General features: G+C 37.1%; 1 protein-coding gene across 1 annotated transcript in view; it reads right to left on the reverse strand.

The window, feature by feature from the left end:
* UGGT2 (UDP-glucose glycoprotein glucosyltransferase 2) overlaps window positions 1–26048 on the reverse strand; it is a 172584-nt gene that overhangs the window by 98760 nt on the left and 47776 nt on the right. Inside the window, exons 10-12 of the mRNA XM_032611137.1 lie at window positions 24440–24500; window positions 11122–11213; window positions 6135–6285 (exon numbers count right to left, since the gene is read on the reverse strand). Coding sequence (XP_032467028.1) covers window positions 6135–6285; window positions 11122–11213; window positions 24440–24500 — 304 coding nt within the window. The remainder of the gene's footprint in view (window positions 1–6134; window positions 6286–11121; window positions 11214–24439; window positions 24501–26048) is intronic.

The following is a 26048-nucleotide window of genomic DNA, read 5'->3' on the forward strand; positions in this document are numbered from 1 at the left end:
CTGCTACCAAGCTAATCAGTAGCCTTGAAAATGACAGCTCACATTCCAGTACCAATATTACCAGAAGCAGTAGAATGGACTTTATTCTGAATGAATTGTGACTTTTTGTTTGAACTGTCTGGTGACTCCCTAGAAAACCTTCTAAAAAGTCTTGCCTTTATCCTGCCTAACTTGTGATTTGCCTAGTGTTAAAGCTGCTACTCTGATTTATGGAAAACATTTACAGGCAAATGTTTTAGTCACTCCTGAGACAACAGAAAATAGCTGGGACACACAATAGAGTAACCACAAACTTAGTGAGGAAAGGCTGGGGAATGAGATGTTTTGGGAAACAGGGCTTTGAGAAGTTCTGACGTATTCCTGGAAATCTACAAGGCCATGTGCATGCCCAGGAACACGTGCATGCTCAGGAAAGACCTGAGAAGGCCGTACATTCTTCTCACCCCTGGCTTCCAAGCTCTATGCAAACAAGAACTGAAGGATAATGCAGAGATGCAGACCACCTGATTGAATGTTTAGCGTGTGCTGCTCCCCCTCCCTCCATGTGCCACACACACAGAGCCCCTGTGCAAAGACTGGGAGATTTTCTGGTTTGAGGCGTGTAAGTAAATCTCTGTCCAATACTTAGCAGATGACTAGGCTAACATAACAGACACTTCTGTGGCCACACATGAAAAAGAACACAGAGTTTATAAAATTAGTCACTAAACAAATAACAAAAACAACAGCAAACAGCAATAACAAACCCTGGGGAGAGGTGAGAATCTGACTTCCAGAAGTGCCACAATACAATATTCAAGATGTCCAGTTTTCAACAACAACAAAAAAGGCAATGAAAAATCCTAAATTAAACATAAGAAAACAATTCCATTTATAGGGACATAAAAAAGGGTAAAATACTTAGAAATAATTTAAAAAGTCTGAGACTTACACTGAAAGCTACAAAACATTGTTGCAAGAAATTAAAGAAGACCTAAATAAATGGAAAGGCATCCCATGTTCATGGATTGGAAGATGTAATATATTTCAATAGCAATATTCCTTAAATTGATCTATAGATTCAACAAAATCTCAATAAAAACTCCAGCTGTCTTTTTTTTCTTTTTAACAGAAATGGACAAGCTGACTCCATAATTTATAGTGAAAGGAAAAGGTGCAAGGATGCCAAGACAATCTTAAAAAAGAAGAATAAAGTTGGAGGACTCAAAATTCCCGATTTTTAAAGTTACTACAAAAGATACAGATCAACAGAATTGAACTGAAAGTCCAGAAATAAACCCACATGTCTATAGTCAACTGATTTACAACATCATGACTGGACGTGGACAGGGAAACTTGCCTTTATGACTGTGGGATCCACTGTGGTTGGCAAGTTACACTCTTAGCTAAAGAACTTATAAGCTCTGCCTGTGCCTACTGGTGCCTTTTTTAAAAAAAACCATATCACTATCATCTTGGTGACAATAACAAAAAATTAGAATTGTTTTTATATAATGACAAGTGGCTAGAGTGACTTGGGAACATTAAAGAAAATTAAAGAAAGTTATAATAAACGCCCCAGGAATACGGCTACATCATCAACATCACAGTACAGAAAATAGTTGCAGGGGTAGTTTTGCTAGAATATGACCAAAGCCTCTGTCACTGTTCGTGGTCTGGCACAGTGAACTGAAAATAAATTACAACCCAAAGGAGCCAAACATAAAATCCTACGATTGTTTTTACTGACTCTTAACAAAATTCCAGTGACACCTGAGGTGATTCCTGATGTCTGAGACAGAGAAAGCTGGAATGGTAAATCAGGGATGGAAGAATACTAATGAACCTCAGATTCTTACTTAACTGTCAATTAGACTTTTAAGAAATAAACCACCAAGATTTTTTGAGGGGGAGGGTATAAACACAGAGGTCAGAAGTGATTTAACTCAGGGCCTCAGCTTTCTCTGTAAAGATAAAAAGCGCCTCAGCTTTCTCTGTAAAGATAAAAAGTAAGTGGGGAGACAGATCCAGGGGAAAAAGAATTAAAAGCAAAGTATTGCTTTCATTCATGAATAACTCTGTTTTGACATTAAGATAGTCAATGATTTTTTTGGAGTGCTTCCTATTCAATAGGACCTGATGTATGTTGACGATATTTAACAAAGTCCTGGTTTTTGTGGCACTTACATTCCACTGGAAGATTATTATAAACAAATACATATCATATTGGGTGGTAGCAAATGCTATGAAACAAAAATAAAGCTAATGTGTGAGCTAATTTTGCTGCTCTAACAGACCAAGCTGAAGAGTACTGAGACCTCAGAGCTCTGCATTTGTGCCAGTTGATTTTTTTAAGGTATCTAGAGAATAAAGCCTCAGAAATAATTTTCTACCCAGGCAGGCACTTTCCAAGTGGAAAAACAGAAGCATTTAATTGAGACATGAAGCTTCCCTTAATAGTATGTAAAAAAGATACTTTAAAAATTATTAGTCTTTAAAAGGAATGAAATTCTGATACATGCAACAATACGGATGAACCCTGAAAACATTATACCTAGTGAAATAAGCCAGGCATAAATGGACAAATACTGTATTATTAACCTTACATGAAGTACTTGGAATAGGAAATTCATAGAGACAAAAAGTAGAACAGAAGTTACTGGGGACTTAGAGGAGAAGGGAATGGGTTTCTATTTGAAATAATGAAAAAGTTCTAGAAATGGATAATGGTGATGGTTGGACGAGACTGTGAATCTACTTAATGCCAATGGATTACACACTTAAAATGGTTAAAAAAGCATTACCTTATGTATATTTTACCTCAGTAAAAATTACTTCATGACACTCTCAGATAGAAGTTCCTTGTAAAAGAAAGCCTCTCGAAGGTGTCGAAGAGTTGGGCAAGAAAGGAGACTTTATAGCAGTATAGGAGGAGACTTTGCAACTCTGTGGGCGGTGGAGGCAATGGGAAGAGCATCAAGGCTGCTCCCCCCATGTGAGTGACTGCCTTCCACGGCCTACCTTAGAGGATCAGGATGCTACTTTATAAATGCAGCTGGACAGTTTCTTTACAGGTCTATTTCTTATGTCCAGAAAAGCCTTGAAAATTACTTCCCTCATTTTATCAGTGTGACTTACTCTCAGCATTCTTCTAAAAATGATCAAAAGCATAAATGCTTAAAATAAAAGGTACAAAGTATTAAGATTACTAACATGGTCATTCCTTTTCCTGATAAAACATTATTAGAAAAGATATCTGCTATAGAGTTTAAAGATATCCAAGAAAGAGTAAAATCTAGCTAATGAGAGAATATGGTCTAAAGAGTAGTTAAAAAAAAAACAGTATCAACAAAGAAATCATTTAGAAAATTGTTCTAGAAAATACGATGGTAACTAATTAATAACATATGTGGTTTGTCCTCAGTCTGAGGTCTCTGATGTTCAGGGAATATGGTAGTTCTTTGGTGCTGTTATTGTTCCATGATTCTTGGATGGTGAACTAAGTCTATAAGTGGGACGGCTGTTCCCACAGGACAAAAGTAACTGTAACAACTGCAACACTTCAGAGGGAATCCCTTAAATTTCTACAGGAAAACAAACAGTATGATGTCCAGTGAAGTTACGGTTTTTTCCCTTAAAAACTTTTTTTCCCTGATCATATAATAATGCCCATTGTTAAAATCTGAAATTTACAGAAAAGCATGAAAAAAAAATACCGATCAAACCACATCACCCATTAGTAACTTAATATTTTGATAGATTTTCTTCTGATCCTCTGTCCATCTTTTCACATGATGATATCATATAAATCTATACTTTTTACTTTACATGAGGACATAGTCATTATCCCTGGTTATTAAAACACATCTATAAACATAATTTTGATCTCTGAATAATAATTGTGTGGTTATACAACTTACAACATTTCTGTTTATAGCTAACTCATTTCTAGTTGTTTCAAAAATATGCAGTAATGGTATCTTTGGATATAATGATTTTTCTCCATTTCCTACTTCTTTATGGAGGTTTCCAGTGAAATTACTAGCTCAAGTATATATGAACAGTTTCTTAACAGCACCGCAGCCATAATTTTTTAAAAGGCTATGCCAATTAACACTCTCCATGTGTCCTTTTATCCTTCTTTTCTAATTCATCAGTTAAGTTGTAGTTTTTATTATTAGTTATTAAGACTATTTTATCACATAGTAGTTATTAAGATATTATCAGGGTATTTAAATTTTTATGTTATTATGAATAAATCATTATGTCTTCCAAATGGTTTTTGGAAAAAAAGCTTTTGATCTGTTTACAGTTACTTCAAACCCATATTACTAAAATCTCTTATTAATTATAAATGCTTCCCTTAAGGAATTTTAGTTACATAAGCTTATGTCATGCAACATTTTTATTTTCTCATTTCTAATAGTTAATACTTTTTATAATAATGTTAAATCATATCAGTGAATGAACATACTTATATTATGTTCTAAGTGGAATGCTTCCAGAGTTTCACTGTTAAAATTATGTTTTATGTTGGTTTGAGATAAGTATTTACTTATTCATTCAAGGAATATTTATATTTATTGAGTACCTACTACAGCCAGGGATATAATGGTGAGAGAAAAAATGGAAAAAATTCCTACCTTCATGAAGTTTATATAGTCAAGTAAGAAACAAAGACATCACAAAGAACCACAGGATAAATGTTAAAATTATAACTGTGCTAAGTACACAGAGCGATTGGTAGTTCTATAACATAATAAATATAGATACATACACACACACGTGTGTGTGTGTGTGTGTGTGAGAGAGAGAGAGAGAGAGAGAGAGAGAAAGAGAAAGAAAGAAAGAAAGAGAGAGAGAGAGAGAGAGAGGATTAAGTCAGCAAGCCTGGGCTGCCCACACCTTGCACATTCCCAAGAAGGGCCTGTGTTCCTGATAAAGGTTCTCGAGGTTGGCTCCTGGGAATTGAGCTCTTGGAATGTTCTGACTGATAAAGAGTGTTTTGCACGCTGAGGGCCTGGTGCATGCTCTAGCAGTTTGTACAGAGTTTTTACAAATGGTATGATTTATAATGAATACCTGCTTTTTCTCTCAGGGTCTGGAGTTTCAGTGACTAACATCAGTCACATGGCCATTATATGCTTAAGTGCCAGACCCCTCTTAAAAACCCTGAACTCTCAGGCTCAAGTCAGCTCCCCTAGTAGGCAGCACTTTGCACGGACTGTCACACATCCAATTCAGCATGTCCTGCACAGCTCCACTAGGAGGAACCCCTGGAAGCCTGTACTTGGTTTCCTCTGGACTTCACCCCATGCCCTTTCTGCTTCTGATACTGCTTGGTATTCTTCTGCTCTAATAAATCATAACCATAAGTATAACAACTTCCAGGCCTTGTCAGTCCTTTTAGCAAACCCACTGGAGAGGGTGAACTTGAGGATTCCTTGACACAATGCGTATATGAAATAATCATCTACTTTGGATAGTTAAGGAAAGCTTCTCTCAGGAAGTATTTTTTGGAGCTGAAGTCTGAAAAAAGAGTAGGGGTCAACTGGATAAAGAGAGGAAGAACTGCTTTCCAAGCACGGGATAAGAGAGAGTGGTAAAAAAGAATATATCATAGTTTAAGATATGAGAGGAGGTAGTAGGCCATTTACACCTATTAGGCCATATGATGGACTTTTTTTGTGCTTTAAGCAAGGAGAAAGTGATGTGATCAGATTTCCAAAAAAATTCACTTAGGCTATAATACATGGACCAGAACGTTAGGAGGCCACTGCAAATGGTTAGGCAAGATTTCCATTATATTAAGGTGGTATTCTTATATTCCTCAGATTTTAACCATTTGGTATTTTGTTGTTGCTCATGTGGGTATTCTGTTGTTCTCACTTGTTTTTATCTTTAAAGCTGGAAAGGATAGTGAAGGAGCTGAGTAGATATTCTCGTGAGGAAGTACAGAGAATACCAGGAAGGGGAAAGAAGATGTAAGGGTGAGACGGGATGAGTCTGTAGTTTTAACTTTTTCTTCTCACTGAGTTCTCCTACAACATCTTTCAAAATGCTTACATTTACTCTAAAGTCTGCCAATATTTGGTTTTATGTTAACTCGGAAGTCCACTAAAGGTTTTAAAGCGAGCAATTACATGCATACTTACCATTATGGAAGAATGTCTAATATCTAATGCATAGGTATCGTCCCAATCAGGCGAGCTTAACTTTAAAAATTTGCTCATATGTTCTTCTTTGATCCCAAGATTGCGAAGGCCGTTCATCACTTTTCCTTCTAGTTTCAGCATATCCAAAAGACTTCATGTTTAAAGAAAAGAAATGTTTTGTTTTGCCAAAAATTTTTATTAAATCCTGTAAAGTTTATAGATTTCTCAAAGCATTAGAAACAAGTTTCACTGGTATTTTTATTAATAGCAGGAAAATACACTATTAAACTCATTAACGAATAAGACAAGGAGTCTAGTTATCCAGGGTAAACTTATGCGGAGGTTTTTTTTAAAGTGGTAACAAAATCTTCTTATTTAAAGGATAAGACAACAAGGTATATTTATTATACTCTTCACTAAAGAAGTGAGGATATACTCACCACTGAGCAGGTCAAAAATGAAAGGAAAAAATACAGTAGGTCACCCTTTTGATAAAGCTACTACAAAAACAAGGTAAAATCAAACATGACCTAAAATATAAGATTTTAATGCAGGGGAAACCCCATTAAAGTATGAAAGTTCACATCTGTTGAGAATACATACTAAAATTTCTAATTACATATATAATAATAATTTGATAGCTCTTAAACATGTTAGAAAGTATTACTGCTAAAAGTAACAACATCAATAAATAACCCTACTGACAAAAAGTTAGGGCAGTTTGATTCTTTAAACTACTGTTTATCAAGTTCATTCTGTGTCTCAAAACAACCTCAGGAAGTCTCAAGCGACACCAGTGAGGCTCAGAGAGGTGAAGCCTCCTGCCCAGTCACTCAGCCAGTAGAGTGCAAGAGCCGGGACGTGAAGGCTATAGGAACGCAGTGCTTCCCTGTATCTGCAAAGACGGATAAGGCTGTATAGACTGTGGTAAAGCATGTTCATGTTCATGTTTGAGAAGGTAAAAATCTACTAGGCAAGGAGGAATTTTGATTATTACTTTTTGAAACCAAGTGTTAAAATTTATATTTATTTTATGTAACCTAAGTGCTTCATTCAAAAATCCATTCATGGAAATCACTTCACCTTTCGGAAATGAAAAGAATTAGAATAAAGCAATATATGGGCTTTAGAGTACAGTTCTCAGGGAGGACAATAGAGATCTACATCTAAAAAGCAGAGATCTAATATCTAAACTCTTAGGAAGGCTGTTTTAGAAGTATTTCAAGCTGCTCTGTATGACATCAGTTCAGCATGTCTGTATCCTAGACAGCTCTGACCACTGCTTTACAAAGGAGAGTTTCTACCCCCTCCCCCCAAATCTATTAGAAGATGAGCGTGATAAAAAGAGTACTAGGTTAAATATCATAAATCACCAGGAGTAAGATTTAGTCGGAGCTATAACACTACTTCTTCATGTGGGGCTTCTTGAAGTTCTTAATTCCTTGAGTCTAAATTTTCTCGTTTGTAAAATAAGAATTTTGGATGGTATTGCCAATGTTCTCTCCATTTAAAAAATTTTATGATGCTTATTGATCTTATTGACTTTTGTGTGACAGAATTATAATATTCCTCATAGCTTTTGTAACAATCATCTTTGTTATCACAACCTAGTTTCCAAGGAAAACCACCAATAGAAAAACTAGATAGAGTTACATACTGTGGTACGTTGAAAAGGGCATGAAATTTCAAATCCTGCAACTATTTACTAGCTATGTCCCTATCTTTATGTGAGATCTGAGTCTTTGTTTCCCCATCAATAAAAAAGAGAATAGTAATAATCACTTGATAGGGTATTACGATTAAATGAATTTCCTACTGAGCACACAGTTGCCCTCAACAAGCACTAGTTTCCTCCTTGCTCTTCTCAAATCTTGAATTTTGAATACCAATAGAAAATATCTGGTTCTTGAAATATGCTAGGTTTATTTATCAGGAAAACTTATATCTCTGGATTGTTAAATAACCTCTCATGCTTTCTCCTTTTGAAAAGTCACTATCTTTAAATTTGCTTAGAAGCCTTCACTGGCTTCTCCTGCCCTCGAGACAAAAGGCCAAAACCCAGAACCTGGTTTCACAATCTGATCTTTGCCCACCTGTGCGACCTAAGCTTCTTCTAATTCTTCCTCACTGCAGAGTCTGGCCATGCTAGACAATGCATTTTCTCAAATATGTCATGCTTGCAGAACCTCAACTCCCCACTTTGCCTGATTCATCCTTAAATATCACTTCCTTGAAGAAATTTGATATGCTCTGTCCCCATGTTCCATCAAGAACAAGTTTAAATCCCTGGAGTTAAAAGCTCTCAAAGCACTGCACTTTATCTTTTACAAACCTTATCATAATACAATTATTTAATATCAGTTATCCTCCTAGACTGTAAATTTTGCTTAAGCAAGATGTTTCTGTCTTGCTCACCACTACACCCCTGATATCTAGCAGTCTCTACAGCGTACTAGGCATTCAGATATTAACCAAATCGAATTTTAATACTGAATTGATTTTATAATATTGAATTTTAATGTTGCTTGCATTACAAATACATATTTAATCCAGAGCGCAAAAGAACGGTGAGCCAGACAACTTTATTAAGATATAGAAAAACTCCGCAAGTGCGAATATCAAGACACCTTTGTTACTCTATCTTTCTGGTAGTTATACTGTAGTGTTATTACTCAAGCAGGAACAGGCTGGCTGTCAAAATGAGTAACATCCAGTATGTACCAGAGTCAGTTTCTTGAGCACTTGGACCTGACCAGAGTCTGGTCCATTCTGTGGCTGGGGTGACTATTAAGTAGCTCTAAGGCAAATGCATCTAAGGTAGATATATAAAACACATTTATGGAACTCCTCAAATTTCCTCAGTCCTACCTGCCCTTTTACCTGCTCATTGCCACTCCCTCTTACTGTCCTAGTCTCCCTGGGGGTGAGAGCTGGGCTTGGACACAGCCTGTGTGAACCTGGGCCGACCTGACACTGAGGCACGGAGGCTCTGGCTCCTTGGGAATTAGAGGAAGAAGGGTTAGGGCGTGGGCTTGGTACCAGCTCTACAACCCAAAACGCGACAAGGGTAGGCGATAGGAAGAAAGAGAAAAATAATTCCCCCTTCACTTTCTTTCCCCAAATCGACAATGTTAAAGTACTGGTTGCAAAGCACCTCTCTCCAGATCCAGGATATAACTTAATAGGACATTTCCTTCCTCTCCTCTTTCCTGAATCATTCTCTTTCATTCATCAACCTTTTCATACTTTTTATTCTACATGCTCTGATCCTTCCTGAGAACTTCTTTCTTTGATTGTTTATTTTGTGCTAAAAATGTCAGAAGATATAAATACCCTCACATATTTTCTTTTTTCTCCTTTAAGGCAATTATAGTAGTTTTAACTACTGATCCGATCAACGAGGAACAACAATGCATCACACGCCCTGCAGATCACTGATTACCAGGTGGAGGAGCCCAGAGGGCTCTATCTCTTGAATAACCTGTAGCCTTTCCAAGTTACACGTCACAATGTTCCTGTTATGAAAATTTCCCCATACACTGCCACAGAGAACTTTCCAAAATCTACCTACCATTTCTGCCCTCTTTTAAATCTATTTTCACTGTTCTTGAGCACAAATGTAATTTCTGTCCTCTAAAGTTTACTGCCAGGAGCTGACAACTGCTCTTCTCTATGTGTAGTATTTGGCCTTTATATCTCAGATTAGTATTTTCCCAAGATTAGGTCCAAAAATTCAACTAAATAAAGATAAAAGCCCCACTTGAACCCTACTTCTCAATCTTCCCTGTGTTTTCCTGTATATTTCCAAGGTGCTAAGAAAATGAAACAAATGAACAATTTAAGTTCAATAAAAGCAAATTGAATTCAATTAAAACTGAATATCTGAACTAAAGTATTGTGTTTACTAAATTCATTTTATATTCTAAATATGAATTTTAAAGTAGCTTTATGACTCTCTTTAAAAGTAAAATAGAGCTTCCCTGGTGGCGCAGTGGTTGAGAGTCCGCCTGCCGATGCAGGGGACACGGGTCCCGGTCCGGGAAGACCCCACATGCCGCAGAGCGGCTGGGCCCGTGAGCCATGGCCGCTGAGCCTGTGCTCCTCAATGGGAGAGGCCACAGCAGTGAGAGGCCCGTGTACCGCAAAAAAAAAAAAAAAAAAAAAAAAGTAAAATAAATTCAGTTTGACTTCTCTCCTGTTTGGCCCATGACTTTAATTTACAGGTCAATGGCCATGATAAATACAAGACTTTCTAATTCTGCACTAGAGCATTTTTGAGGAATCTTTTTAACCTAAGGAGATAGCATCCAGCCATATATAATTTCAAGTTTCTTTTCTGATAGACACAAGCTCTTAAAATTCTTCCTGTTAGTTTCTTTACTCAGAGAAAGCATCTCATATTCCTTTCAGTTCTTTTCTGGAGCGTACAGCTCCCTAGCTACTCAGCTCTGTCCCAAGAAACTTCCCTGCTAAGTGATGGACCTACTTGCCAATTAAAGACAGTTTCGAATAATAGGACAAATATAGGTCAAGGATTCAGAAACTTCAATTTTCTCATCTGAACAAATTTCTCCAAGGTCTCTTCCACTTCTGACATTCAAAGACAATTAAGAGAATATTCTACCAAAATAACAGAGTTGTTCTGCACAATCAAAAAAATATATTTGGGGCTTCCCTGGTGGCTCAGTGGTTGAGAGTCCGCCTGCCGATGCAGGGGACACGGGTTCGTGCCCCGGTCCGGGAAGATCCCACATGCTGCAGAGCGGCTGGGCCCGTGAGCCATGGCCGCTGAGCCTGCGCGTCCGGAGCCTGTGCTCTGCAACGGGAGAGGCCACAGCAGTGAGAGGCCCGTGTACCGCAAAAAAAAAAAAAGATATATGTGCTTTACCTTTAAAGTGATTATTTGCATTTTAACAAATACTAAATTCAGGACAAAAGTGTACCTTCATATATAAACCACAGTTTGTATCAATAATTCAATACTTACTTAAAAGGATCATAAGAATCCATATCAACATGAAGTCCATTTATATAGAGACCAGCATCGCCTGGCTGAATTTCAAATCTTTCTTGAAGATGCTGGAAATACAGAAAAGAGTTAACCGAGTGATAGAACAATAGCTGATCGATGTCAGGAGTTGGCCAACTATTTCTGTTGAATCAGATAGTAAATATCTTAGGCTTTGCCAGCTATATCATCTCTGTTGAACCACTCGACTCTGCCCCTGTAGCACAAAAGCAGTCACAGATAATTAACAAATGAGCACGATTATGTTCCAACAAAACTTTTATATGTATAAAGACAGGCAGCAGCCCACACTTGGCCTCTATGTAGGCAGTACTGCCCACATCTGATCTAAGGGATGGCAACCTTAAAACAGATTAAAGACACAATACCTGAGGATTTTGATTTTGCAGTATGTGATATTAAATTTCTAATGCTACAACAATTACTTACCTATTACATTTCATACTGTGTGTGTGTTTGTGCATACAAACACTTAGAATTTGATAGCTGGCAGAATCCTATTGTTTGATATCCCAGAACTCAACACCTTGGTGTATGTGTAAACGTTTAGCAATCATTTATGAATTCATAAGTTTTCATTAAAGCAGTGTTTCAATGTTCACTAACTTTTTATTAAGTAAATATTTCCCAAGTGCCTACTCAGTGCTAGAAACAACTCCAGGCACTAGAAAAAAAGGGAATGTCTTAGCCATACAGCATAGTTAGCAAGATCACGGTGAGGGAGTCAGATCTGGTTTAAACCCTAGTCTTGCTACTTACTCGTGGTAAGATTTAGGCAAATTTACTTAGTATCTTCCATAAGTCTCAGTTTCCTCATCTGTAAAACAGAATACTCACAAGTCTGTTATAAAGGTTTAATGTAATACATATCTGTGTCTAGTCACATATAAAGTACTCACAAATGAAGCTTTCATTATGACTATTACCAGAGTAGGCAAATTGATTTAGGAAGAAAAACAATTTCAAAACAGTGCATTTCAATGACATCACACAATAAATGACCTAAGAGAGATCTGTATAAATTGTTCTGGAAAGACAGATGAAGCAGTTCAGAGGAGGCTTTACAGAGGTGAATTTTTCTGTATGGTTATCACTTACCATGACAGGTGAGCTACATATAGAGAGGGGAGAGGAGGAACTAAACTTGTAACAGTACAGAAAATATCTCCATTTGCTTTATGCAGAATACTGGCAAGAGATTAACATGAGAGATTCAAAGGTGAAATTCTGATTTGTCTTTAGCTACTTCTGTGCCTTTCTATCAAATAGTTACTTTTTGCTAGGAAACTTGCATTCAAAGTCTATAGAGGTCTAGTGAATCCACTGCCTGTTTTCCCAAAATTTGCACTGAACCATCATACACATTGTCTCAAGCTCTCTCCAGCACCTCCTTTGTTTTAGGCATCACAACTGAAAGTAGAAAGCATGTCAAACGCTGATCTATACTAAACTAATTCCCTCTCTGCTGATTCCCTCAAGAACTTTTAGGCCAAGCACAGAGTCTTGAACAAAAAAGATGCCCTAAACAAGGGTAATAAGTTAAACTCAGTAAACTTGATGCCAAAACAATGTCAAAGAGAGGTATGTGTATTGGCACTGGTGGTGACAAATTCTTTCTTTTCCCCTCAAAGGGGGTAGCCTTCAATCCTGGCAAACTATCCCAAGTGTATGATTAAAGGCAGCCGTTCTCAAATCAAGGAGTAAGAATTTAGTTTCTAGCAATATGATGAACCAGAGATCCTGAAATCCTTCTACTAAAATATCAGAAATGCTAGATTAAAATATTAATATTGCCCTCTAAAAGGATGGTTTAACTTTTTAAATTAAAGATTTCACTTAAGAGTAGAGAATAAGTGTGAATAAGAGTCCAAGGATATAACAAACACTGAAGGCCCTGCCCTGAGGAAATCTCAAGCATCCTCATGCTAGGTGGCCTGAAGTGTGAGTTTTTAAAGGTCAGTCTCAGAAGGACAGGAGGCAGTGCCTTGGACCCACCAAGGGCAGGCAGCAGGGTCAGAAATATCCTTGTGCACATAAGGAAGTGCTACACTCACAGTGAAAAGTTGACCTAGAAAACAAAATGTCCTGCAGAAACAGCATAGAAACTTGCTGAGTTCACCATGGTTCTTAATGGAGGAAGAACAGTCTTCCATAAGAATTCATGGCTTCTGGCTTATCTTCATATGAGTTTGAGGCCCAATTTCACACTATTTTGAAGGTCCAAAAAATATAAACAGACTTTTAATTTAAAGTGGAATTAGGGGAACTCCCTGGTGGTCCAGTGGTTAGGACGCCGTGCTTCCACTGCAGGGGGCATATGTTCAATCCATGGTCAGGGAACGAAGATCCCGCATGCCCTGCGGCGCGGCAAAAAAATTAAAAAATTTTTTAAAAAGTGGAATTGAGTTGGGAGTGCTCATAAGCTTTGAGCAGAAACAAATTCAAATCTCCACGGACAAATATGACCTCATTAAAGAAAAGAGGGAACAATGTACAGAAATGTATTCCTTTAACAACCAATGGAGCTGTGCCATTAGTTGAAACTAAAAAAATTCCAATTGATTGGCTTTCAGGAGACTGGTTGAGCATTTAAATGGTAAATTGGTTTATAAACTTGTCTGGAGGTCCCTATGCTGGAACTACATGCATTCTGAACTTAAAATTTGAAGTCCAATCAGATGTAAATCTAATATAGGAAGGGTTTTGCTTTTTTCTGGGTGAGTGATGAGAGAAACAAAGATTCCGAAAAAATATATTTTACAGAAGAACTGCTGGAGAAGATATGCTAACCTAGGAATTTTCCCTAGAACTCCGTAAAATTTTCACACATTCTAAGTCATTAGTTGACATAATTAGAAAAGTGTGAGCTTTTATCTGAATTAGGTGTAATCTTTTAATTGGATTTTGTACTTAAATATCTGCATCTGGTTTATTATGTAATTACATAATTGAAACAATCTGTTTCACAATACTGACGCAAAAGAAGTTACCTGACCACCTGACCCCCTTCCCCATTTCCCCCCAACCAAAACAAATAAGTGTCATGCAATTTAATTAATATATTTAACAGCTCTTATGGTAAACAATAAGAGATACGTATTGCATTGACATTGAATTTTAAATCTAAAGTAGATTCTGCCCAGTCTCTGAGCAAAACAACAATTATGAACTTCAAAGGGAAACTTGCTGTACTTTGGAGTTCAATCAATTGCTTCCTGAATAAAACCAAACTCAAATTCACTCATACAACTTCAGCATAGTCATGATATTTTTGGGATAATCTTTGCATGAGTCCAAAGTCAAAACTATGTAAAAACTATTCACAAAGAATTTTTGTTCTCATTCCAGCACCTTCCACCCTGTTCACCAGCCCCTACCCTTGGCCCACAGAGGTGACAAATTTTTCCCCCAAAGTTTCTGGTTTATCCTTCTGGTGTTTCTTTATACAAATATAATACAAACACATATCTTGTTTTCCCTGTTTTCTTATGCAAAATAAGACTCACCAATAGGGTGCACTATCATACGTATGAATTTTTGAAATCTGCTTTCTCAGTCTAACTCTGATCTGCATTTCTCTTACTATAGAAAGATGAATCATCTTTCTGTATAGTTTGTTTCTTTTATTTTTTATTATTTATTTTATTTATTTATTTTTTGCGGTACTCAGGCCTCTCACTGCTGTGGCCTCTCCCGCTGCGGAGCACAGGCTCAGGACACGCAGGCCCAGTGGCCATGGCTCACGGGCCCAGCCGCTCCGCGGCATGTGGGATCTTCCCGGACCGGGGCACGAACCCGCGTCCCCTGCATCGGCAGGCGGACTCCCAACCACTGCGCCACCACAGAAGTCCCATCTTTCTGTATATTTAAAGACCACTATTATTTCTTTTTTGTGTGTAAACCCTTTGTTTACATGTTTTGCAACAGTGAAATGTTTTACAGGAACTGTACTATTTGGTGCGTATGGATAAGATGTTGGAGCAGTGACATATTTCCAGGGTGTTCATGTAGCCCATCCATTTTGGGACATTCCACAATTTTTTGACTTTCCGATCACAATCATCCCTTTCTTCTCCAAGGTTGGAACTCCCAGTTTAGTTACCTCCCACACACTCCACGTGTTAGTGGGTAACATGGACTACTAGCCCAACACCTTTGCCTGGGATTAGTGACGTGAAAGCCATTATTCCCTTGTCTTTCTCTCAGTGTGTTCCAAAAGAGGCAGTAAACAAGATGGCCATATACAGTGTCAAGATTAACTTACTGAATAAATTCAAGGTTCCTTGCTCAGTAATCAAAGCTGCTTTCAAAACTGTTTCACTGCTAATTCCAAGCGGATGAGAAGTGGCCACGGTGACAGCAGTGGGTGGCCCCAGCATCCCTGAGCAGGCTGGAGCACCTGGTGGCCAGCATAGATACGGGAGGTACAGTCTGTGCTGCTGTGCACACCGGGCAGAGGTTCCTACTGCTCCTTTAATTTTTCAGAGTAATCCTGGCTATTATTCCTTGTCTACTTTTTCCACATGAATTTTTAGACTCATCTTGTCAAGTTTCAGAGGGAAAAAAACACTCCAGGTTCTGATTATATTTACAAATTAACTTAGAATTGACTTCATTGTAATTTTCCAATACAAGATACGTCCTTCTACATGCCCTTAAGTAGACTGTCAAATCTTTCTTTATATAGGCTTTACCTACTTGTTAAGTTTATTCCTGTATACTTTTTGTGTTGCTATTATAAATGGAGTCTTTTCTTACATTATAACTTTTAACTAGTTGCTTGCAATATATGGAGCCTACTGATTTTTTTTTTTTTTTTACCAAGGTTCTTTAATGGAGAAATGAGTACCAGGTATAAAAGTTTGAGGGCATATCTCTAGTTCACATTTCACCATCTTGTCCAAAAGTCTATTTTGGAGATTTTTTTTCATTTTTTACATTGTTAAACTTTATGCCATTCCTCTGATACTACACAGTGCATTCTAGATTGTTAGAATTATAGAAAAATCTGGCAACTTCACTGCTGTGAAAATTGAAACTACAGAAATAATATTATAAAAGAACTTAATACTATTTTGTTTATATAACAGTCTTGCAAAATGTAAGTGTAAAACCTTATTATTACCATAAATTGATGATAACTCCAAGTAAAGTAATAATTTAACAAGATGATAGACATAGTTTAAAATATTGAGAATTATTTTCCTTCAAAGTCACTAATATCAGTCTAGTAGATTATGATACCCTCTCCCTCTTTCTGACATACTCCAACTGCCTTACATATGTAAATATACATAGATATTTATGTATGATGTATTTTTCTCTATGTGTGTGTGTGTATATATAAAAATGTGGGTTTATGTATATCTACATATAAATATGTGAACACTTAGCAGAGGGCCACAGTTACTGAGGCGGACACTGTGCTAAGTCACTTTACATTCTCATTTAATCCTCCTAATAATCCAGTGAAATAGGTACTATTCTTTTTTTCTTTTTTTTGGATGCATAGAACTGATTAGCTTTTATTCATGTTACAAAGAGTTCTTTTCTTTACAAAAATTATCTTTCTGTCTTTTTTTTTTAACATCTTTATTGGAGTATAATTGCTTTACAATGGTGTGTTAGTTTCTGCTTTATAACAAAGTGAATCAGCTATACATATACATATATCCCCATATCTCTTCCCTCTTACGTCTCCCTCCCTCCCACCCTCCCTATCCCACCCCTCTAGGTGGTCACAAAGCACCAAGCTGACCTCCCTGTGCTATGCGGCTGCTTCCCACTATCTATCGGTTTTACATTTGGTAGTATATATATGTCCATGCCACTCTCTCACTTTGTCCCAGCTTACCCTTCCCCCTCCCTGTGTCCTCAAGTCCATTTTCTACATGTGTCTTTATTCCTGTCCTGCCCCTAGGTTCATCAGAACCATTTTTTTTTTTAGATTCCACATATATGTGTTACCATATGTTATTTTTCTCTTTCTGACTTCACTCTGTATGACAGACTCTAGGTCCATCCACCTCACTATAAATAACTCAATTTTTTTTCTTTCTATGGCTGAGTAATATTCCATTGTATATATGTGCCACATATTCTTTATCCATTCATCTGTTGATGGACACTTAGGTTGCTTCCATGTCCTAGCTATTGTAAATAGAGCTGCAATGAACATTGGGGTACATGACTCTTTATGAATTATGGTTTTCTCAGGGTATATGCCCAGTAGTGGGATTGCTGGGTCGTATGGTAGTTCTATTTTTAGTTTTTTAAGGAACCTCCATACTGTTTTCCACAGTGGCTGTATCCATTTACATTCCCACCAACAGTGCAAGAGGGTTTCCTTTTCTCCACATCCTCTCCAGCATTCACTGTTTGTAGATTTTTTGATGATGGCCATTCTGACTGGTGTGAGATGATATCCCCCTGTAGTTTTGATTTGCATTTCTCTAATGATTAATAATGTTGAGCATTCTTTCGTGTGTTTGTTGGCAATCTGTATATCTTCTTTGGAGAAATGTCGATTTAGGTCTCCTGCCCATTTTTGGACTGGGTTGTTTGTTTTTTTGATATTGAGTTGCATGAGCTGCTTGTAAATTTTGGAGAGTAATCCTTTGTCAGTTGCTTCATTTGCAAATATTTTCTCCCATTCTGAGGGTTGTCTTTTCCTCTTGTTTATGGTTTCCTTTGCTGTGCAAAAGCTTTTAAGTTTCATTAGGAGCCTCTTGATTTATATATTTTAATTGTGCCTTCTATTATCTTTTGCTATGGACTGAATTGTGTTGCCCCACCTCAAATCCATATGTTGAAGCCCTAAACCCCCATGAGACTGTATTTGGAGATGGGGCTTAAGGAGGTAATTTGGGTTAAATGAGGTCATAAGGGTGGCACACGGGTGTGCACACAGAGGGAAGACCATGTGAAGACACAGCAAAAAGGCAGCTGCTGACAAGTCAGGAAGAGTCCATATCAAATACAGAATTTGCTGAAACTCTGATCTGGGACTTCCAGCCTCCAGAACTGAGAGAAAATAAATTTCTGTGGTGTAAGCCACCCAGTCTGCGGTACTTTGTTATGGCGGCCCAAGCAGACCAACACACCTTTCTACATCTAATTTTTGTTTTTAGTTGATTCTCTTATACATTCCTCACCTTTCCCCAATTTTTATACTTCCAGTATCGTTCTCTTGACTAATGACTTGGGCTAATAACTGACACAATAATAACTACAGTGATGATAATGTGCTTCATTGTCTTGTTCCTGATTTCAGTAAATATACCTCTAGTAATTTTCTATTAGTAAGATGCTGACTTTTAAGCTGAGATAAACACAAATACATATACCCATGCACACTTAATCATGTTAAGGAAGTATAATCAAGTTAAGAAAGTATATTTCCTTATAAAGCGTTTTTTTATATTCAGGAACAGGTCTTGAATTTTATAAAATGCTTTTTCAGCATGTACAAAGATAATCATACAATTTTACCACTTAGATCTAACAATAGTATATGACTAGATTTCCTAATCTATTGACCATTCTTGCATCCCTCAAGCTCCATTCAATTATGATATATTATCATTTCATTAGTTTTACTATTTTTACCTTTTAACTCATTAATTTTTACCTGTATTAATTTCTTCTGCTTTTGCTTTTCTTTACTGTTCTTAACATTTTAAGTCTGATATTTAATTCATTTACTTTTTTTTCATTTTATTGATGTAAGACTTCAAGGCTTATCTCTGAACTTTGTTTTATTTGGGTCCCAAAGATTCTAATATCTTATGTTTTCAAATGTTGTTATCAAGAACTGTTGCAATTTTGATGTGTATTTTTTTAAATGTTTATTTATTTTCCTTATTTATTTATTTTTTTGGCTGCATCGGGTCTTAGTTGTGGCACATGGGATCTTTGTTGAGGCATGTGGGATCTTTTTCGTTACGGTGCAAGGTCTCCTCGGGTTTCTCTCTAGTTGCAGTGTGTGGGTTTTCTCTCTCTAGTTGTGGCACACAGGCTTCAGAGTGCGTGGGCTCTGTAGTTGTGGAACGTGGGGCCTCTCATTGAGATGCATGAGCTCAGTGGTTGTAGCACACGGGCTTAGTTGCCCCACTGCATGTGGGATTTTAGTTCCCCAACCAAGGATCGAACCTGGTCCCATGCATTGGCAAGTGGATTTTCTACCACTGCACTACAAAAGGGAGTCCCTTGATGTGTATTTTATTTTCCCTTCTACTTAAGAGTAAATAGTTTTTAACTTCCAAGTGAATAAACCCTTTTTATATGATGTTGTTATTGATTTCTAGTTTGCATTGACATTGAGAATTTTTTTTCTATTTTACCCATTTTCTGGATTTTTTGCCATTACTACTTCATAAAAACTTGAAGAAAGGCATATTTTTTCTATTATCAGGATACAAAATTTGTTATATAACCAGAAGACCTATTATCTATACAATCATAATGTCATTTGGTCTTCTATATCTTTACTTACCATTTCACTAGTCTGAGAGAGGCAAATTATATTTCTCCTTCCATCTCCTGTAGTCTGTTTCAGGAATGTTGCTGCAGTGTTTTGATGTAAAAATATTTTAAACTGCTATTGTAGACTTGTGAATTATAGCCCTAAGTATTATAAATGGCCATTTTTTGCTCATTAATATTTTTAGAACTGAATTTGGCTTCATGGCATTTTAAGGTCACTACCCTTAACACACAGTATTTGCTTGGTATACCTTGGCACGTCCTTTAATTTTTGACATTTCTAAATTACTTTAAGAGTTTTTATTTTACATACATTGTACATGCCTAATGAAACAAACTGAACATTTTTGCTAATATGTTAGTTAAGCTTATTTACATCTATTGATATCATAGACCTGGTTAGCCTCAAATGTCATTCTTTCATGCTGTATTTACTCTTTCTAGATGTATTTTTTAAATGTCTCTTTTCTTGTGCACTCAGTTCTTTTCACAGTTTGAAGATTTAGACTTTTGTTCCTCTAGTTACTATTAAACATATATATTGGGCTTCCCTGGTGGCGCAGTGGTTGAGAGTCCGCCTGCCGATGCAGGGGACACGGGTTCGTGCCCCGGTCCGGGAAGATCCCACATGCCGCGGAGAGGCTGGGCCCATGAGCCATGGCCACTGAGCCTGTGCGTCTGGAGCCTGTGCTCCGCAATGGGAGAAGCCACAACAGTGAGAGGCCCGCGTACCGCCAAAAAAAAAAAAAAAAAGTATGTTCATTTAATACCCTCAGTCATCTCTTTCTTTAACCAACAACTAATAATTTCTGTTACAAAAAATAATAAAATTAGCCTTTAACCTCTTTCTGCTGCCTTTCCTCTTGCACAGCCCAATTTTATTCAATAGTTTTATATTCATTACTGGTTAACTATATACTTTCAAATAAGTTCAGGCTTCCACTGCTTGACTTTTCAGCTTTAATTATATCTTTGATTCCTGAGTATTACAGTTAAGGCAATCAACAAGTTCATTCTATTTTCTTCCCCCCCGCCATATTTATTTGTTGCAATATTTTATCTCTGTCAGAGTAGGTACTGTTTACATACTATACTATCACCCTGTCCCTCACTTTTTACTTTTAGTTCTACACATAAACATATTCAATGCCCAACAGGCAGTTGCTCTGCCCAAGAATCTTCAATCAGTTCTTGGTCGGAGAAATTCCGCAGAAAGTGTTCTTGGGAGCAATATTCCCTGAATTTTTGCATGTTCAACATTTTCGTAGCCTGTATATACATATCTTCTTGAAGGACAGTTTTTCTTTCCTTGAATGTCTCGTAGATGGAGCTTCACTGTTTCTTGGTGTTGAATTTGTTTTTGAGAAGTCTGATGCCAATGTGATTTTCTTTCCTTATCATCTTTCTTATTAAATGCATAAGTAATTTCCTTTGTTCCCTATAAAGTTCAATAGCTTATATTTGACCACTCTTGGTCAATTTTCCCAAGTTGCACAATGCACCCTTTTTATTTGTGGATTTGGAACTTCTTTTATTTTAGAAAATTTTCTGATTGTAGTTTTAGGCGTTCGTTCTGTCCATTTGTTCTATTCTTCTATTTCACAGACTCTAGTCTAGGTATATTGGATTTCCTTTACCTGGCTTTACTTTATCATCTTCTCCCGAGTCCTTTCTATTTCTTTTTTTAAAAATTATCTCTGCATTTATTATTTCTATCTACTATGTCTTCTGCTGTGTTTTCTATAAGGTCAGTTCTCCTTTGTGCCACTTTATAACTTTAGTTTTTATTTCGGAAATGGTTTTATCTTTACTTTCTACACCTTTGCAAAGTCCTTCCAGTTCTAGTTTCACATTCCCTTGTTGTTGCTCACCAAATCCATCACTTCAATGTTCACCAACACAATGTAAACTATTGTTACAAAATCTACCCAATCCCAAACAATTCCCCACCTTGAAAGACCCAACTTAAACCACCTAAACAGAGACCCTCTCCAATCCTCTAATTACTCTACCCTAATGTCCCCCTTTTGAGACACTTAACAAGAGTCTATCAAGGTGTTGCTCTCCCTCATTGCAGCAAGTTTATTAAACTCAGCTTTGCCTGAGTAACAAGTTTCCCTGGTGGCTTTTTGTTGGGGAGCTGACAGTCTACACCAGACTCCCCCTTCCCACCTGGTTTTATTTAAATAAATAAATAGCCTTTTGTATGCTGTTCTCCTAGAAATAGGAGTCACTGAAGAACTTTTTTTGGAAGACTAGATCAAATTTCTTAATTTCATCAAATATCTTTCCAATCACCTAGCAAGGTGACTGGCAATAGAAAAACTTACAATTCTTATTAAATTGTTCTGAAATGAGCTGTAAACCAGGGCACAAATTCTGGTTCCATCAGTACCAATTTTGTGACCCAGAAGAAATCACTGGATCTCAGTTTATACATTAGGATATTAACAACTGCTTCAATATACAGAACATCTTAAAAACTACACATTGCTAAATATAGAATGTATTATAGGTAACATTTAAATATTAAAAGTTTTCAATTCAACAAATATTTCTGACAGAATGCTCTGTGCCAGGTACTGTGCTCGTTCAAACCCCTAGGTTCAGAGTTTCCTGATTGACTCATTTCCACTAACTTTCATTCCCACTCTACTTCAGCAGCTAGCTTTGACTGTCATCCTGTGATTATGTCATCACAGTGGTTCACCTTTGGAACTATCCCATTTGGTCCTTCCAATTCTCTCTTTTATTCCCACAATATCTCTTTAACCTCATGAAATTCTTCAGCCTCTGGAATCAAAATCATCACACAGAGCAAAGCTTTGATGACCAGGAACACCCCCTTTGGACTATTAACGGAGCAAAAAATAAACTGGATTATGTGATGCCACTGATACTTCGGCATTCCTTTCTTTTCCCTCCTTTTTCTTTCCCAACCTCTCTTCCTTTCTTACTGCAAGTGGCATTATTCAAACAAAAAAATTCAAACAAGAAAACAATGCATTCTGCTTGAAGAACGGTAAGAGCAATTAGGAAAATTACAGAAAGGAGTAGTGCTCAGTTTTGAAGGATAAGCAAGAATTTGTTAGGTGGTCAATGAGGCAAAGAACATCCCAGGTAGGGATGATGTGCTGCGGCTTCTATCACTCAGTCTCCCATGAACTGTGCATCTACTTCATTATCATCATTGTAGCTGTCTGTCATCATCAAAACAGCTGATATTTACTGAGAGCTTACTATCTCAGTGTAACAGGCACTGTTGATGGGCTAACCTGGCACTATCTCTAAGCCATTTCGCCTCTGCTCCCCTCAATCACTAGAAAAGTAAGCACTAACTTTTCTAGTCTCCCTTGTGGCTAGGAATATCCACATTACAAAATTTTGGCCAATGAGACAGAAGTCAAAGATGGCTGAAGTGTTCCAGAAAGGCTTCAGTCAGGATGAATGTGGTTTGATCTTCCTGCCTCTTTCTGCTTTGAATCCAGACAAGTAGTCTGGAGCTGTGGCAGCCATTCTGCAACCATAAAAGAAAAAACCATGTCTGTGGAAACCTACTTTGACACTTCTGTTTTTTTTAATATTTAAAATTTTATTTATTTTTGGCTGCGTTGGGTCTTCGTTGCTGTGCACAGGCTTTCTCTAGTTGTGGTGAGCCGGCTTCTCATTGTGGTGGCTTCTCTTGTTGCGGCGCATGGGCTCTAGGGTGTAGGGGCTTCAGTAGTTGTGGTGCACGGGCTTAGTTGCTCCACGGCATGTGGGATCTTCCTGGACCAGGGCTTGAACTCGTGTCCCTTGCACTGGCAGGCGGATTTTTTTTCTTTTTTAAACATCTTTATTGGAGTATAATTGCTTTACAATGGTGTGTTAGTTTCTGCTGTATAACAAAGTGAATCAGCTATACATATACATTTATCCCCATTTCTCCTCCCTCTTGCACCTTCCTCCCACCCTCCCTATCCCACCCCTCTAGGTGGGTACAAAGCACCGAGCTGATCTCCCTGTGCTATGCGGCTGCTTCCCGCTGGCTACTTTACATTTGGTAGTGTATATATGTCCATGCCACTCTCTCACTTCATCCCAGCTTACCCTTCCCCCTCCCTGTGTCCTCAAGTCCATTCTCTATGTCTGCATCTTTATTCCTGTCTGGCAGGCAGATTCTTAACCACTGCGCCACCAGGGAAGGGACTTCTTTTTACGTGAGAAAAATGAACTCCTACTGTTTAAGGCCCTGTGTGCCTGGGATTAATATTACTTAAAGCTAAACCAGTCCTATGTAATGGAACCAGGAAGTGTTCTCAAGCATTTCCTAAGTATTAACACAGTTAGAATCATTTGGGGTCTTAAGGTAATTTAGGAGACCATTTAGCAGAATCTTATCAAACTAGTGATCAACTGTGTACTATATGTTATAGGACTCTAGTAATGTTCCAGTGGTCTAAACTTGGCTTGGTCCTCACAAGCTTTTAAGCAAAACTAATGAGAAACAGAAGAATTATTTCATAGCCTTTATCTCTATTTTGTGAAGAAAACCATACAGCATGGGCAGAAAATTTGGAGTATATAAGGTTAATGAGAAAGTAAGTAGGATCTATGTCAGGAAAGATTGGCTAGGATCACAAACTGTATGCTATATAAAGTAGACAATATAAAAATGGAAAAACCTGAACTGTTTTAATAATCAAAAAGTACAAGTTAACATTTTCTTTTTTGTATGAAAATTGAAGATCCAAAGTCTAAAATATAGTGTTATTAGTGCAGTAAAATTTTTAAGAAAGGAATTCGAACAAACCTTTTGATTTTCCTGTATTTCCTCCCTCATACGTTGATTTACAGCAATTCTGGTCAGAGATCTGGGAACATAAATACAGATACAATTCATTCTTCCTTAAATGTTTGGACTAATCTATGATTCAGTGCAATATAATACTTTGTACGAGAAACTAAAAACTCTAAAGGCATCATGACTGACAAGTACATTTTCCACATAGTCTATCTGACAGGTGGTACTACGGCTTTCATTTGACAAGGGTATTTGATTCAGGTGGAATAGAGGCTGTCAAAAGTTCATATGCACAAACTGTACACATTACATGCTGTCGCATTTTTCAAGAATACTTGACTGAAAATGCTGTTTTGTGTTGTTTTGCCCATAGGGAGAAATTCTATATGAAATTACCAATGTCATTATATGTAGCGCTGCAAATAGGCAATGTTTGGAATATGTGTATATAAAGAATTTTGGTTAACCTGAGATCTTTACCACAGTAAGTTCTAAAATACTGATAACGTTGACTTCATATATTCACTCTATAAGGAAGCTTAGAACTCCCTTATAATTTAAAAACAGAGCAAACTGTCTTTTAAATAAGTCTATTAATTATATTTATTTGACCTAGTAACTACTAAGAATGCTTAATTAGCTATTGATCTGTCAATTTTATGCATAGAAGAAAATGATTTAAAAATCAAAAGATCGTTAATGCAAAGTCTGGCATTAAGTAAAACCCAAGCAGAAGGGTGTATCTTAAAACAACCCACGGTAACTGTGTATTACCTCCTAAAATCTGGCAGCATTTGAGATTAGTTGCAACTGAAAATCTGATAATGCAAATTTTTCATTCATTTATCAAGTATTTCATTTCAATGAACATTTACTGGCTGTCTACAGAGTGACTTTATTTTTTTTTTGATGAAAAATAAAAACCATTTATTAAGTCTGAACATATATGGAGGCGAGATTTTTAGCCTTGGGTATCAATTATGGTTGCACCATTGATGGAGTCTGGAGGAAACCAACTCAACTCGCTTCATCCCAAGATTCAGGAAGCATCCACAAGTTCATGGAGTAATGACTTATCAGAGTAACCGTAGAGATATGCTTAAGCCTACAGTTCAGCCATTAAGCAGTGTTAGCACAGTTGGTAAATTTTTTTTAACGACCAACCACAAATTAAGAGCAGAGTTTAGCCCCAAAACCCCTGAATAATTATAATGACTTACCGTCAAAACAGCTAATCGACTATCTTCCTAAAACTAAAATTATTTCACTTTATTTGATCGAGTAATTTCAAAAGCTATTGTTAGTTAACAGCAGTGTGGCTAAACATCTATGTTTATACACACATACATATTTCATGTTTTAATATACATATACTGACTTCTCAAATTCTTGGTTTTGCTTAAACTAAAACTGAGAGTCACGTCAATGTATTCATTTTCAATCTGTAAATAAGGTGACAAACCTCTCTATTTTCAGGGTATCACGAAAAGGTTCTTGGTATCCTGTGGCCAAACATGTACTACTTATTTATCTTACAAAGGTATTGACTGTCTAGATTCAGGATTCAGTAATTTGTGCTGCGGATAAATGTACCAAAGTGTCTGAAACAAACAGAGGG

The sequence above is a fragment of the Phocoena sinus genome, chromosome 18 (assembly GCF_008692025.1).
Source record: "Phocoena sinus isolate mPhoSin1 chromosome 18, mPhoSin1.pri, whole genome shotgun sequence".
Classification (NCBI taxonomy): Eukaryota; Metazoa; Chordata; class Mammalia; order Artiodactyla; family Phocoenidae; genus Phocoena; species Phocoena sinus.